The following is a 13,956-nucleotide window of genomic DNA, read 5'->3' on the forward strand; positions in this document are numbered from 1 at the left end:
GTTGCAAGCTGCGCGATTTGCTTTGTTTTTTTATGGGAGGGGGTGTTGCTGATTTTCTTTGAACAGGTTCTACAGTTTTCTTTGTTTTGCGGCTGTCTGTGGGGAAGACGAATCTCAGGGTTTCTTTGGTTCTTTGGCTGGTAAATAATGGCTTTGGCTACTTTACTGGGATTCCTGTTACAAAATTCTGTGATGCATAAAACCACGCTTCCCCTCTCCAAATGAAAAGGTTTAATAAAAGGTGTTCTTAAAGAAGTTAAAGGAACATATTCAAAGCCAAAAAAAAAGTACAAGGTTAAGTGTATAGTTGAACAGATATGAATCAGCCCAACATTTATTGCTTTCATATGGTATATTTTCCATTTTCCTCTTAAAGACGTCCAGCCACCCCCATTCTACTGCATAAACTCCTTTCTCTAGCATATGCAACTACCTGATATGACCATGTTTCCTAGGCCACATATATAAACCATGACACATGAAGGAAGTTGCACTACTCTGCCACCATCAGCCTTATTTAGATTACGCTGTATTTCTTTCAACTCAGCCAGATTGGGAGAATTCCCAAATATATCTATTTTTTAAAAAATAACACCTTATGGGTACGGCCTGACACTGGAACTTTTAAATAAAAGAAATCTGCAGCAAATACTTAGCAGATCAGGCAGTTGCGATGCAGAAAGAAGAATGAGACCTAACATTTCAAATAAATTACCGTTCACCTTTACTTTTGTTTAAACATCTAAAGAATCTGAATCAGGTTTAATATCACGGGCATATGTCAAACAATTTGTTGTTTTGCTGCAGCAGTACATTGTAATAAAAACTACGAATTACAAGTATATACAAAAAAATTAAATAAACAGTGCAAAAATAGGGAAAAATACTGAGTAAGTGTTCATGGGTTCAATGTCCATTCAGAATAATGTCTTGCTAAGCTTAGTACACAATGTTTTTAACAGATGAGGGAAGAAAAATATCGGCCTTGATCTTTTGAGCTAAACACGTTGAAAAGGAAGAAAATGCTAAAATAAACGTTACGTATTGTTCAAAGAATGTACAGAAAGGTAAGTTACACTTAAAAGGGTAAGCGGAGAATGTGTTCGGATCTGGGTACTGCTCTTTAGGAAAAATATGAAGGCTTGGGAAAAGATTGCAAAGGTTGTTACAAAAATGATTCTGAAACCCCCCCCCCCACTCTCTAAATGTATGGGCCATCTCTGCCTTGGAGCCATTTCTGATTTGTAAAGTCAAATAGTGAAAATGGCAAAATGCCCTCGACTCAGAATTCACCTGGAAGCTGTTAAGTTTTGTAGATTCCCAGGAAACAATAAGGCTGAGTGGGAGCTCAAAGTAACAGCTGGCCACAGTTCAAACAATGATGCAGGGAATAGGCAGGTTTCGCAAAGAATTTAAAGCCTCCACACCAATGAGCTATGCAGCCACATCATTAGCACATAGCAAGAAAATACAGTAATGTTCTAGCTGTGATAAAATAATGATACGGGAATAAAACAAGGAGCAAGCAGAGTGCAAGAATTTTAATACTTAATAAATACATGGTTATAGTGATTGAAAGTCTACCTTACAGGAAAAGAAACAAGTTTAATGCATCTCATGGATGTGTAACTCTCCGTTTACTCATCACTGGCACATTGCCCATCATCTCTTGAATAAAAAAACTAACTGCTGGAGGAAAGCAATGGGTCAAGCAGCACCTGTGAAGGCAGAGGGATAGCTGTTGCTCTGGGTCTTCCTGATGAGAGACTGAACCAGAAAAGTTGACCATCCTTCTGCCTGCAGTGATGCTAACTAACTCCAGCAGTGTGTTTTTTTTTGGTTCCAGGTGTCAGCATCTGCAATCTTACATGCGTCCATTGTTTATTTCCTTTAATAGTCAGCGGTGAATGCAACCTCAGAGAACTCGAGGCATATCTGCTCCCCAAAGAATAGTTTTTATTGTTAGAAACAACAATATGGTTTCAAGTATTTTGATGAAATTTGGAATTTTGCCAGTCCAAACAGTTTGGCTGCCTTACCAACCTTGTTCTCAATGCTTTTGTATAAACAGTGCCTTTTGACAATGTCACCAATTGTCCTTGGCAGCATCAGTTTACCCTCCTCTCTCCAGCAACCTTCAAATAAAATGATTTTTGAAGTAATCGTTTTAGCAGTCATTACTATAACAGGGCAAACAATTCACACGTCCTATGTAACTACTCAGAATCCATCTGGGTACAGAACTAGTGTATGATCATACATGCTCGCTGGCCACTTTATTAGGTACGACTACTTGTCATTACAAACATCTCATCAGCCAATCGTGTGGCAGCAACTTAATGCATAAAAGCAGGCAGACATCGTCAAAAGGTTCATTGTTGCTCAGATCAAAAAAGGGAAGAAATGTGATCTAAGTGACTATGACTGTGCAATGATTGTTGGTGTCAGATAGGGTGTAATGAGTATTTCAGAAGCTGCTGGTATTCTGGGATTTTCAATCTCAACAGTCTCTAGATTTTATACAGAATGGAGCAAGAAACAAAAAAAAAAATCCAGTGAGCTGCAGTTCTGTGGATAAAAGATGCCTTGTTAATGAGAGTGGGCAGAGGAAAATGGCCAGACTGGTTCAGGCTGACAGGAAGGAGACAGTAACTCAAGTAACCACGTGCTACAACAGTGGTGTGCAGAAGAGCATCTCAATGCACAGCACATCAAACCTTAAAGTGGATGGGCTACAGCAGCAGAAGACCACAAACATACTCCCAGTGGCCACTTTGTTATGTATGGGAGGTTCCTAATAAAGTAGCCACTGCATGTGAAGACAGACTCCGGCGGATTGAGCGGACGAGACCAGCGGAAGGTCCAACGGTCAAGAAGGCGGTCTCTGCAAGCGTTGTGGAACGTGTAGAGCAGGACAAGACACAGAAGACGTCCTGGTCATCCACTGCGCCTAGTCCCATCTCCAGCCTTCTAGACTCTGTCTCGCCACTGGATCCAGATGGGAATTGGGAAGAGAGAGTGAGGCTGACGCTGCGCAACTCTCCCTCGTTTAAATCCAAATCACGCGCTAGTCTCGACACCATCATTATGGTGTCGAGGTCCTCTTCCACGTCAACGATGGACAAACAACAGTCACTGAATGTAGTTGAAGCATATTAGTGCAGCGTTAAGTACCAGGCACAATATAGCTATGCAATAAAACGAGATAACGTTCATGTTCAGGTTTAGTTATCATTCAGCCATACATGAATATAGCTAAATAAACAGTGTTCTTCCAGGGCTAAAGTAAGAAACACATTAACAATAGCACATTGCACATGTGGTTATGATTTCAGAAAATAGTCACAAAGAGAAAAAATAATATTATAGCCAAAGTGGCACAACTGGAAATTTACGGTAAGTTGTCCTGGTCCAGTTTGTTCTTCCACCGAGCAAACACTGGAGGGCAGCACTGATGGGAGGGGCTGGCCTCCAATCCAGTATGGATTCCAGCAGAGGCTCTCCCACACTGCTTCTGTGTTTTCCTCCTCTCCCAGCACGTAGCGAGGGCTTAGTCCTTGCCACGACCAAGGCTATGCAGCTCCCCCAACCCCCATCATCGGTCTCACCAATGAACCAATGAACAGTACATGCAGTATTCTACCTTACCAGTGTCTAACAGGGTCCTGCGATGCCAATAAATACATCCAGCACCATTACTCATACCTTTTATTGGATCGTGCACCATCTCAGCACAACGTTACTCAACGTGTCCAGGCAACAACACAATGGTACTCAATAGGCCAAGCTCCATGGCTATCGAGCACCTCGCTGATGCGATGGTCCTGCAGTATTATGCAGCGACTTGCGACCATGAAAAGAAAAAACAGGATAAAAGAATACTCCTTTGATTGGATCTGGAGTAGCCACTGCATCTGGGCGCGCCATCATCTTACAGGAAGAGATCATTTTGCAGCCACCTAATACAACAAACTGTTCTGTGGTTTCCAGATTAGAGCGAGATCAACAGAATGGTATAACGGAATAAAATGAAACCATCCAAAAATAACTATCACCAAATTAAACCTTGTTTATTTTGTATGTTGTTGTTTTTAAGTGACGAGTTATTTTCCATATTTTCACTTTTGTTATTTGATCATACGTATTTCTCCCATTTCAGAACAATTCCCAAATTCTACCAGTGTTCCTCACCCACTTTCTCCCTTCTCCCATAGAGCAGAATAAAAACTTGAAAGCATGTACCACTAGACTAGACTCAAGGGCAGCTTATATTCAACTGTTATTAAAACTATTGTTTGGTCCCCTAGAATCAGAATCAGGTTTATAATCACTGATATACTGTATGCTGTGTATTTTGTGGTTTTGTGGCACCAGTATAGTGCAATGCTTAAAAATTATTATCAGATAAAATAAGAACTATAATAAAAGTAAGTAGAGCAAAAAGAGAATAGTGAAGTGGTTTGTAGGCTTGCGTTCCTTAATAACTCAGAGGGCTATGTTGGTCAGTCAGGGCTTTATGCTTTGGCTCTTGGTAGGATCACCCATGCCAAACAGATCAACGGGTAGAGGCCGGACAAACAGTGGTCCACTGGTCCAGATTTAGGGGTTCAGCTTAGGGCTAACAACCCAGACTGGTAAAACTACATTGTTACAGAAACACCAATGAAGAATCCTTCTACATCGGAGTGCAATGGTATTCCTGAATCTCTACCTGGAACTTGCATGACTGACAGAAATGAAAACTGACCTACTTACATGATCAAGGAAGCCCAGAACACAGCCAGAGATGGACGACTTTCTTTGCTGCCCTAAACACCAGGGGTGTAATGGGCAGGAGGGAGTTCTGTCATTGACACTATTGGGTTTTTTTTTCTACTGTGAATGCCTGCAAGAAAATTAATCTTAGGGTAGTAAATGGTACTTTCATAATAAATGCACTTTGAACTTCGAAGGTTTGAAGTTTAACTTTGAACTTTAATTCTGTGCTTTGAATTCAAGGGGTATCAACACTCCCTTTCTAAGCAGGCACACGAACACAAAATGTCCATTGAGATTAGGAAATTTAATCATGAAAACAAGGTTCAAGATGCTGAATGTTTTGTTCCTATCTTTCTGTCACAGGAGATGGGGTGGGGGGAGGGGCAAGAGTGGAAATTGCTCTAACTATAAGAAAATGCCATACAGAAACCACACAAAAATGGTTTAACTAAATTGTTTATTGAAATCCATTTATAAAGCACAATATGCAATTGAAAATATGAATACAAAATGACAGATTTCAAATTAAAACCAGACCATACAGACTTCAAAGTATCTATTATAAACCAAACTCAAACCCTGAATATCAGTATAGATGTGGAGGCATTTTGCTTTCCCAAATAAAGGATCTTTGTTTCCCCTCCTATGTTGTTTACTCTTTCAACTTTTCCACTATTTGCTTCCAGAATTAAATCCAAAATAGTGAAATGCAACAGTCTCCTTCCATTAAAGCAGCGAGTTAATTGGCCCAGTCCTGAAAGCGGAAGCAATCACTTGCGATTTTCCACACTGTATCTTGTGCAGTAAGTAAGAAGTTTTGATTGAAGTATCGCTGTTTGTTTCCATCAAATTTCACTGTGCCACAGGTGACTACAAGAACGGTGGTCTGCCCCTGAGTAGCAAGCTCTATTTGGGAATAAAAAGATCAACAACTTCATGAGAAAATGAATAAATCCCAAATTACTTTCAGTAACATATCTAATAATGGAGCAAGCAGAAGCTAACAAGACATAGTGTCCTAACATACAATTTCCCAATACTGTATATGGATGGAATATAAAGTACCAGGTAGAATTCAAAATAACAACGCATAATATAAATAGTGACTAGAGTTGCTACACTTTCCATTTATAGAACATTACAGCACAGTACAGGCTCTTCAGCCCATGATGTTATACCGACCTTAACCTGCTCTAACCCTTCCCTCCTATAAGGCTATTTTTCTATCATCCACGTGTCTATCTAAGAGTTTCTTAAATTACCCTAATTTACTTCCCAGTAAGAAATGTATCTTCTATTTTAATGTGGCATGAACATGATACGAGCAGGAGATCATTTTAGCTTGCTCTGCCACTCAGTATAATCTTGGCTGACCAGAGCCAGGACCTATCACCTCTTTGGCACCGGATCCCATAGTCTTCAATCCCCTGACTTCTCAAAACTCTAACTACTTTCCCTATAAATATCCCCCAATGCTCCAGCCTTCCCCATTCTCAGGGGCAGAGAATTCTTGAGAACCTCCCTTTGAAGACTAGTCAATAAACTCAAGACATCAAAATAGACATGTGAACTTGAACAGAAATGGCTTCAGAACAAATGTGATCATTTCTGTAGCATTAGACGAGCACAGTGCAAAACAAGATGAACAAAATCCATCCGCCATTCCACACCTTACACAGCTCACACCCACTGCTGACCTACGAAAAGGGTTTGGACATTCTGGTGGGAAACTGCTGAGGCCAAGAAAATAGTTGGGGTGGGGAGGGGGTGTACAAGTAGGGTTAAACTCACCTCAACATTTCTTTTACAGTTAGGGTTGCCAACTTTCTCACTCCCAAATAAGGGACAAAAGTAGCGGTCAAATCCCAGGACACTTGTGTTTACCCCAGGAAAGACTACCATGACCACGAAGCCTTGCACCTGTGTGCGCATGCACGTACGTGCCGATCTTTTCCCCCCACAAATCGGTTTTGGCTTAATTTTCCTGACTATACGGTACATATATTATTTCTACTTTATACGGGCTGTGTATTTATCATATCATTCCTGCTTTTACTAATATGTTAGTGTTATTTTAGGTTTTATGTGTTATTTGGTATGATTTGGTAGGTTATTTTTTGGGTCTGGGAACGCTCAAAACTTTTTCCCATATAAATTAATGGTAATTGCTTCTTTGCTTTACGCCATTTCGGCACGAAAGGTTTCATAGAAACGCTCTACCTTAGCAGGGGAAATATAGGACAAGGGCGGTCCCGTATGGGACAAACCAATTTAGCCCAATATACGGGATGTCAATACGGGACAGTTGGCAACCCTATGTTCAAGTTCAACAGTGAGTGACAGGGAATGAGGAAAGATGCAGCTGACTCATATCGTTTCCTTGCGGCCCAGTGGTTGGGGACCACTGCTCTAGATTCCTGGGGGTGTCCAGCATCTAGGTGTATTTGACACATGTCCAGCTTAACACAACTTGTGGCTTTCATGTTCATACCGAAATCTTGAAGTTGCTGTTATTTGTTTAGATAAATGCTGGCAGTTTTGCAAGTATGGAGAAGAAAAATTCAGATAAAGCAGAGCAGGGGTAAATATTCTTTCATTCTTTGTCACCAGCTTAAAATTTAACAAAAAATAAAGCTCTGTCATTTGTAAAATTATAAAAATGAAGGTCCCAGCGAGGACAACTATTGCTCCCTTGCACAAAACATGATAGAATGACTCAGACATTTTAAATTGATTGCAATATTTCTTTAACCAAGTCCATATTTTGCCAACAATATTTTGGAAGACTGCTGCAGTCTGTAATAGTCCTGCTATAGCAAGCAGATGTTTATAAAAGGTAAATCGTAAGCAAGCCTGAAAATAAATTAAGTAATAACAAGATTATTGATAAAATTATTTGTGCCAATGACTTGTTCGATTAAAGGGAGAAATGTTTAACAAGTGGAAACCATCTTGTTTCATAGACAATTCATGGAATCACTTTGATTTGCTCAGATTTTTCTATTTCATCAAGTTCAGATTCCTAACAAACAAGTAATCGAAGTTAGAAAAGTACTCAGACCCACTGAAAGACAAGAAACACACAGACAATTAGAAATATAAAATACCAAGTATGAATGAAGCCTACCGTGAACTGGCTGACAGTCCAGCATGTTTACTTGGAAGTCACTAGAGGGTAACATTTCAAAAAATTCAGTAAGTGCTTGATGGCCTGAAATTGTGTTGCCATTCCACACTAAGGTTGCAGTATCCAGATACAATTTGGTTAACCCCTATGTAAAAGAATAAAATGAGTTTAAAGTAACAAAATGGAAGAGCTGAAAACGTAATGCATAGCCATTTTGCTCAACAATAATACATTAAGGTCAGACACAAGAGGGACTGCAGACACTGGAAATCTAGAGAAATACACACAACGTGCTAAAGAAGCTCAGCAGATCAGGCAGCATCTGTAGATAGGGATAAACAGTCACAGTTTGGGCCGAAGCCCTTCGAGGATCCTGACGAAGGGTCTCAGCCTGCAACACGATTGTTTATTCCCATCCAAAGATGCTGCCTGGCCTGCTGAGCTCCTCCAGCACATTGTGTGCATTGCACATTATTAAAGTGTTGCACTTCAGACTTTTATCTTAAGCAACCCCAGTTTCTCAAACTTTATTAGAAACTGAGAGCTAGTGCAAATGAATTAAAATTAAACTGAACATTTCAGTGATAGGACTCGAAAAGTGTGTAGTGTACCAAATAATAAAAAATGTCCTTTGAAGCCCATTTTCAGCCATTAAAGTATTTGATTTTAATGTACAATATGAACGATGAACACCCTGACCTGGAAGTTCTTTTGCACAATTTAGAACATATAGTTGAAAGCAGGCTTAATCTATAGCAAAGCATTCTAGCACACACTTGTCTTTTAGTACTCTGAATAAAGTGGGGTGGAAATATACATCTACAACAAGAATTTTGTTTGTGCTAGAAACTTTATACTGGCATATATTCCCCAAAATTGCTCAATGTTGAAAATTTGCCTGAGGTAGTAAAATTATTTAATAACAAAGCAAACAGTTTTATTGACAAGTTCCCTTTTAAATGGAAAGGACTACACTCAAAATGTCTTCTTTGCCCTGGCATTGCTGCCCTCCCATAATCAGAGATGCAGTCTCACTTATCTCCCGAACTTCCTTGCCTCATGATAATTTCAGACTTCTGCCACAATTTGGTTTGCTGGCCTTTGCTGCCTTCAAGAGGTCACCCAAGGACCATACTTGAAAGAGAAAAAGGTTTTGTAACACACACAAAACGCTGGAGGAACTCAAGTCAACAGCATCTACGGAGGGGAATAAACAGTTGTCGTTTCGGGCCAAGAGCCCTCACCAGGACAGAAAAGGCTTAATTGTTTTTACTTAAGTTCACAGGTGAATCTCAGGGATTTGCTAATATATTTTATAATCCCAACAACATGTTTTGCTTAAGCATGTTGCTTTGACAAGGTACATATTGTGTATAGACTACTGTCCAAAGGTACATAATGGAATACATTGCTGGTGACTTGACTGGATAACTCAGTGCAAAAGGTTCAGAATATTAAAGTAGCTGACAGCAAAGTACATCTTTGAGATACAGACTAATATTACAGTCCTTACCAATTTAGATCAAATTTGTTATGGAAATTAGAAATTAAAATAACAGAAAATAGCTCATGATGCCAATAATAACTGGGAAAATATTAAAACTACTTATTTAACATAAATGAAGAATTCAAGCAGTGGAGCCATTGGTACCCTTCACATCTATCTTTTTCCACAGGTTTTTTGGTCTCTCTCCCCTTGATCTGGGAGAATTCAACATTGCATAATCAAGAAGTGATAGTGAAGAAAACTATGTGCAGCTATGAATGACACTTACTCTTCTTCTTTTGTCCATTGTTTCATAATAAATGTTGACAAATTTGTCTGCTGCTCTGCATGCCTGGTCTGCAAGAGTCTTGAAATCCTTAAAATTAGAAATTACTGCTTAATATAATTTATAAGGAAGCAGTTGCACATTGATATAAGACTTGTAAAAGTCTCAAATTCACAACTTTACCAGTAAATTCAGTTCTGACAGCGTCTTCAACCTGATATATTGTTATTCCCCGCCCCCGCCCCCCACAGATGTGGTCTGACCTGGTGCGAATTTCCAAAATATTCTGTTTCTATTTTAGCTTGGCAGCATCTGGGAGATTTCCAATATTTAGTTTTCAATAAGTTCAATTTGTTTTTTTGATAAAGCTTTGCCCTCGAGTACCCTTCTGGAGACTTAAACACAAAATCTAGGTGAAAATATCAATGTAAAACTGAGGCAGGGCTGCACTATCAGAGATGATACATTAAATTAATACCTAGGGACCCAAGGAATACTGATGCTGGAATTTGGAGCAAGAACAATCTGCTAGAAAAACTGGTGGCATGCTGGCCTTCATAGGGCAAGGTATTGAGCATAGAAGTGGGTGCGCATGGTGTGGTTGCACAGGATGTGGGTGAGGATAAACAGATGCCCCGTATTTTGCTTGCCCTGCTTATAGGAAAGATGTTATTAAACCAGAGGGAGCATAGGAAAGACTTACAAGGATGTTGCCAGAACTGGAGGGACTAGGTTAAGTGGGAGGCTGGACAGGTCTGTACTTTATTCCTTAGAGCATAGGAGGCTGGAGGTGATCTTATAGAGGTGTATAAAATCATGAGGGACATAGACAGGATGAATGCATTGAGTCTGGCCATGGTATGCATTATCTCCAGCATCCCAGACCGCCTCAACTCACTGCATTTCCCCTACTCCAAAATCAGATACCATTTCCCTGGCTCAACACTCGTCTCTAAAGCATCTACTACCCAGGGGCTCCCAACCTGGGATCCACGTCAGTTAATGGTAGAAATCCATGGCATAAAGAAAAGTTGGGAACCCCTGATCTAGACAGTAAAGCTCCTGGACACCTACGCTGAGACTGTTGCCTATCGGCTACGATTCTGCTTTCAATACCATAATTCAAAGCAAACCATCACTAAACTCTGAGACCTGCGAGTCCACACCTTCCTCTGCAACTAGAATGTTAACTTCCTGACCACAATCAGTAAGGATAGGCAGCAACCACCATGATCATTGTAAACATTGATGCATCGTCAGCCCTCTACTCCACAAATTCTGCTCTAACTCCAACAAGTTTGCAGATGACATCACTGCGACGCAGTGAGCTGCATCTCAAATAACGATGAATCAGAATACGCCAAGGAAGGAGGTTGAGAGCCTAGCAACATGGTGTCATGACAACTCTTTCCTGAAGCTCAGCAAAGCAGGTTGGTCATTGACTTAAGTTATGGGGCAGTGCACGTGGCTCCTGTCTTCATCACTGCTGCTGTGATTGAAAGCTTCAAGTTCCTAGGAGTGAACATCACTAATATCTGTCCTGGTGAAACCACATACACCTGGGCCAAGAAAGCTCACCAACGCCGCTACTTCCTCAGGAGATTAAAGAAATCTGGTATGCTTCCATTGACCCTTATCATTTTTTTAAAATCAATGCACCATAGAAGGCATCCTATCCTGATGTATCATGACTTAGTATGGTAACTGCTCTGCATGTGACCACACAAAAAAAAGTTGTGAACACAGCTCAGCACATCACAGACTCCATCTACACTTCTTGCTGCCTCAATAAAGCAGGTATTCATTCCTCTCCCACCAACGAAAGACAAAAGCCTGAAAGCACATTTCACCAGGCTCAAGAACATCTTTTATCCTGCTGTTATAAGACAATTGAATGATTCCTCAGTACAACGAAAATGCACTCTTGACCTCACAATCTACCTCATTATGATCTTGCACCTTATTGTCTATAATGCACTTTCTCGGTAGCAGTTGCACTTTATACTACCTCCGTGCATTGTATAATGATTTATACATTTCTGCAGCGCAGTATGCAAGACAGGTTTTTCACTATACCTCAGTACATGTGACAGTAATAAACCAATTCCAAATCTATTGCAGTTTGTGGAGTACAGGTTTTACTGTACACATTAAACAAATCAGGGGAGAAAACACACCCTTGTCTAACGCCTCTCTTGATTTTCATAAATGGACTTACTTCTCCATCTATTCAGATATGCAGATGACACTGTGTTAATTGCAAGTATGGAGGAAGAACTACAAAACTTAATTGATATAATTGTTGAAGAAAGTGCAAAAATGGGTCTATCAATTGCAAGAAGCCAGAATGTACGGTGATATCCAACAAGGAGAATCCTATCTGCAGGCTGAGAATAAACAGGGAAGACATAAAACAACTAGAGAACTTTTGCTACTTAGGAAGCTGGGTGACTTCAGAGGGCAGGTGCGACATGGATATCAAAAGAAGAATAGGGATGCCAAAAGACACCTTTACGAGAATGAAGAGTATACTGACCAATACTAAACTAGGGATGACAACCCACCTCAGAGCACTGAAATGTTATGTTTATCCAGTTATGTTATACGGCTCAGAATGTCGGACAATATCTAGTAACATGAGGAAATGAACTGAAGCAGAGATGTGGTTTTTGAGGAGGATGCAAGGAATATCATGGACGAAATGAATATCTAATGTGGATATCATGAACAGTGCAAGCACAAAAAGAGAAATAATGTACAGTATAAGGTCATGAAAATGCAACGCGACTTCACTGGACATGTGATTAGGAAAGAGGAGTTAGAATGCACGGTAATTATGGGAAAGATTGAAGGGAAGAAAGCAAGAGGTAGACAAAGACAAATGATGATGGAGACAGCAGCCAGAGAACTGGAAATGAATACCAATGAATTGATCCACTTGACCCTAAACAGGAGTGTGTGGGCCATGGCAGTCAAAGCTCAAACTGGGCATGATACCTGATGATAATGGTGAAGTACAGGTTGACCAGGTGCACTCTGTATATTAAAATTAAGAAACAATTCCTCATTCGCCAACTAGGTTTCCCTGCCCCACTGTCGCACTTTCTAATCGCTCATTATTTACAGTGGGGATGTGGAAACATGGACCCGGGGGAAGCCAATGTGGTCAAAGAGAGAAAATGCCCGAGGTGGTTGGAGATCGAACCAGATTCTCAGCTTTACTCGCCGCGCCACCTTGCCCACCCTTCTCCGGCCACCTACACGATGAAACACAGCCCCGCTCGTGGGACCGAGGCAAGGGCCTCAGCAAGGCTCGCGGCCCGTCGGCACCGGGTTCACTCCCGGTGTTTAGCCCTCCCCGGGCGGAAGCCCAACCACAGCCCTCTGTGCTCTCACCAGGGAACCGGCCATCAGCCGCTCGCCCCGTCCGCACGACGCTTTACCCCGCCGCCAGCAACAACACCAACACTTCCGCTGTGCAGCGCTGGTAAACCGTTCCGGAAACCCTGGCTTCGAACTCCCGTTCCGACCTGACCAGACGGTGATAGGCAATTACCTTTTGGATTCAGTTTGTGGGAGGGCTCTAACATGCTCATTAACAGCATATGTTGATAAATTCAACATCCACAAATTACAGATTTGCCTTAAGTAATCAAATGAAGGCTTCAAATGCCTGCATACTTATGGTGTTAGTGTGAATACAGATGCAAGATAGGCCATTTGATTCCTCTTGGTTCCTTTTGACATTCATTAAGATCATAGCTGACTTCTTAACCTTATCACCATCCTCTAGCACTAATCCACTTAAAATCCATCAATCTTGATACTGACATTTAAACAAACCCTTGAGCAGGGAGACCCATAGATGCCCTATCTCTCTGCTAAAGAAATGCCGACGGTCCTGACGAAGGGTTCCGGCCCGAAACGTTGATTCATCGTTTCCACGGATGCTGCCTGACCTGCCGAGTTCCTTCAGCGTGTTGTGAGTGTTGCTTTGACTCTAAGCATCTGCAGATTATTTTGTGTTAAAGACATGCTGTCTTGTTTCTGTACTTAATGGCCAACCTTTGACGTCGAGCCAGTGAAATCTCGTTCCAGATACTTGAAAAACTTCTTTCCCATAAGTATGTAAAACTTCATTAAAAAAAAAACAAGGAGAACTTTTCTCACACTTCCAAACTTAAAAGACCCTGCCTATTTAATCATCCTTGTACAACAAACTTGCTATTCAAAGAATCAGTCTGGTGAACACTCACTGCATTCCCTCAAATGCAAGTATATCTTCCTTAGATAAGCAGA

The 13,956-nt window shown here is 40.8% G+C and overlaps 1 protein-coding gene across 1 annotated transcript; it reads right to left on the bottom strand.

The window, feature by feature from the left end:
• Window positions 1–5,197: 5,197 nt before the first annotated feature.
• On the bottom strand, window positions 5,198–13,184 carry nxt2 (nuclear transport factor 2-like export factor 2). The gene is made up of 4 exons (XM_063061423.1): window positions 13,054–13,184; window positions 9,661–9,747; window positions 7,886–8,030; window positions 5,198–5,664 (listed from the first exon to the last, which is right to left on the bottom strand). The coding sequence occupies exons 1-4, from the start codon at window positions 13,066–13,068 to the stop codon at window positions 5,498–5,500; spliced, it is 414 nt and encodes a 137-aa protein (XP_062917493.1). The 5' UTR covers window positions 13,069–13,184; the 3' UTR covers window positions 5,198–5,497.
• Between the last annotated feature and the right edge of the window lie 772 nt (window positions 13,185–13,956).

The sequence above is a fragment of the Mobula hypostoma genome, chromosome 10 (assembly GCF_963921235.1).
Source record: "Mobula hypostoma chromosome 10, sMobHyp1.1, whole genome shotgun sequence".
Taxonomy (NCBI): domain Eukaryota; kingdom Metazoa; phylum Chordata; class Chondrichthyes; order Myliobatiformes; family Myliobatidae; genus Mobula; species Mobula hypostoma.

Excerpts from the sequence above, each read along its gene's own strand:
- nxt2 (XM_063061423.1), bottom strand. Across the intron at positions 8,031-9,660 it reads CAATGGACAAAAGAAGAAGA|GGGTTAACCAAATTGTATCT; the intron begins GTAAGTGTCATT and ends TCTTTTACATAG. Across the intron at positions 5,665-7,885 it reads GGACTGTCAGCCAGTTCACG|AGCTTGCTACTCAGGGGCAG; the intron begins GTAGGCTTCATT and ends ATTCCCAAATAG.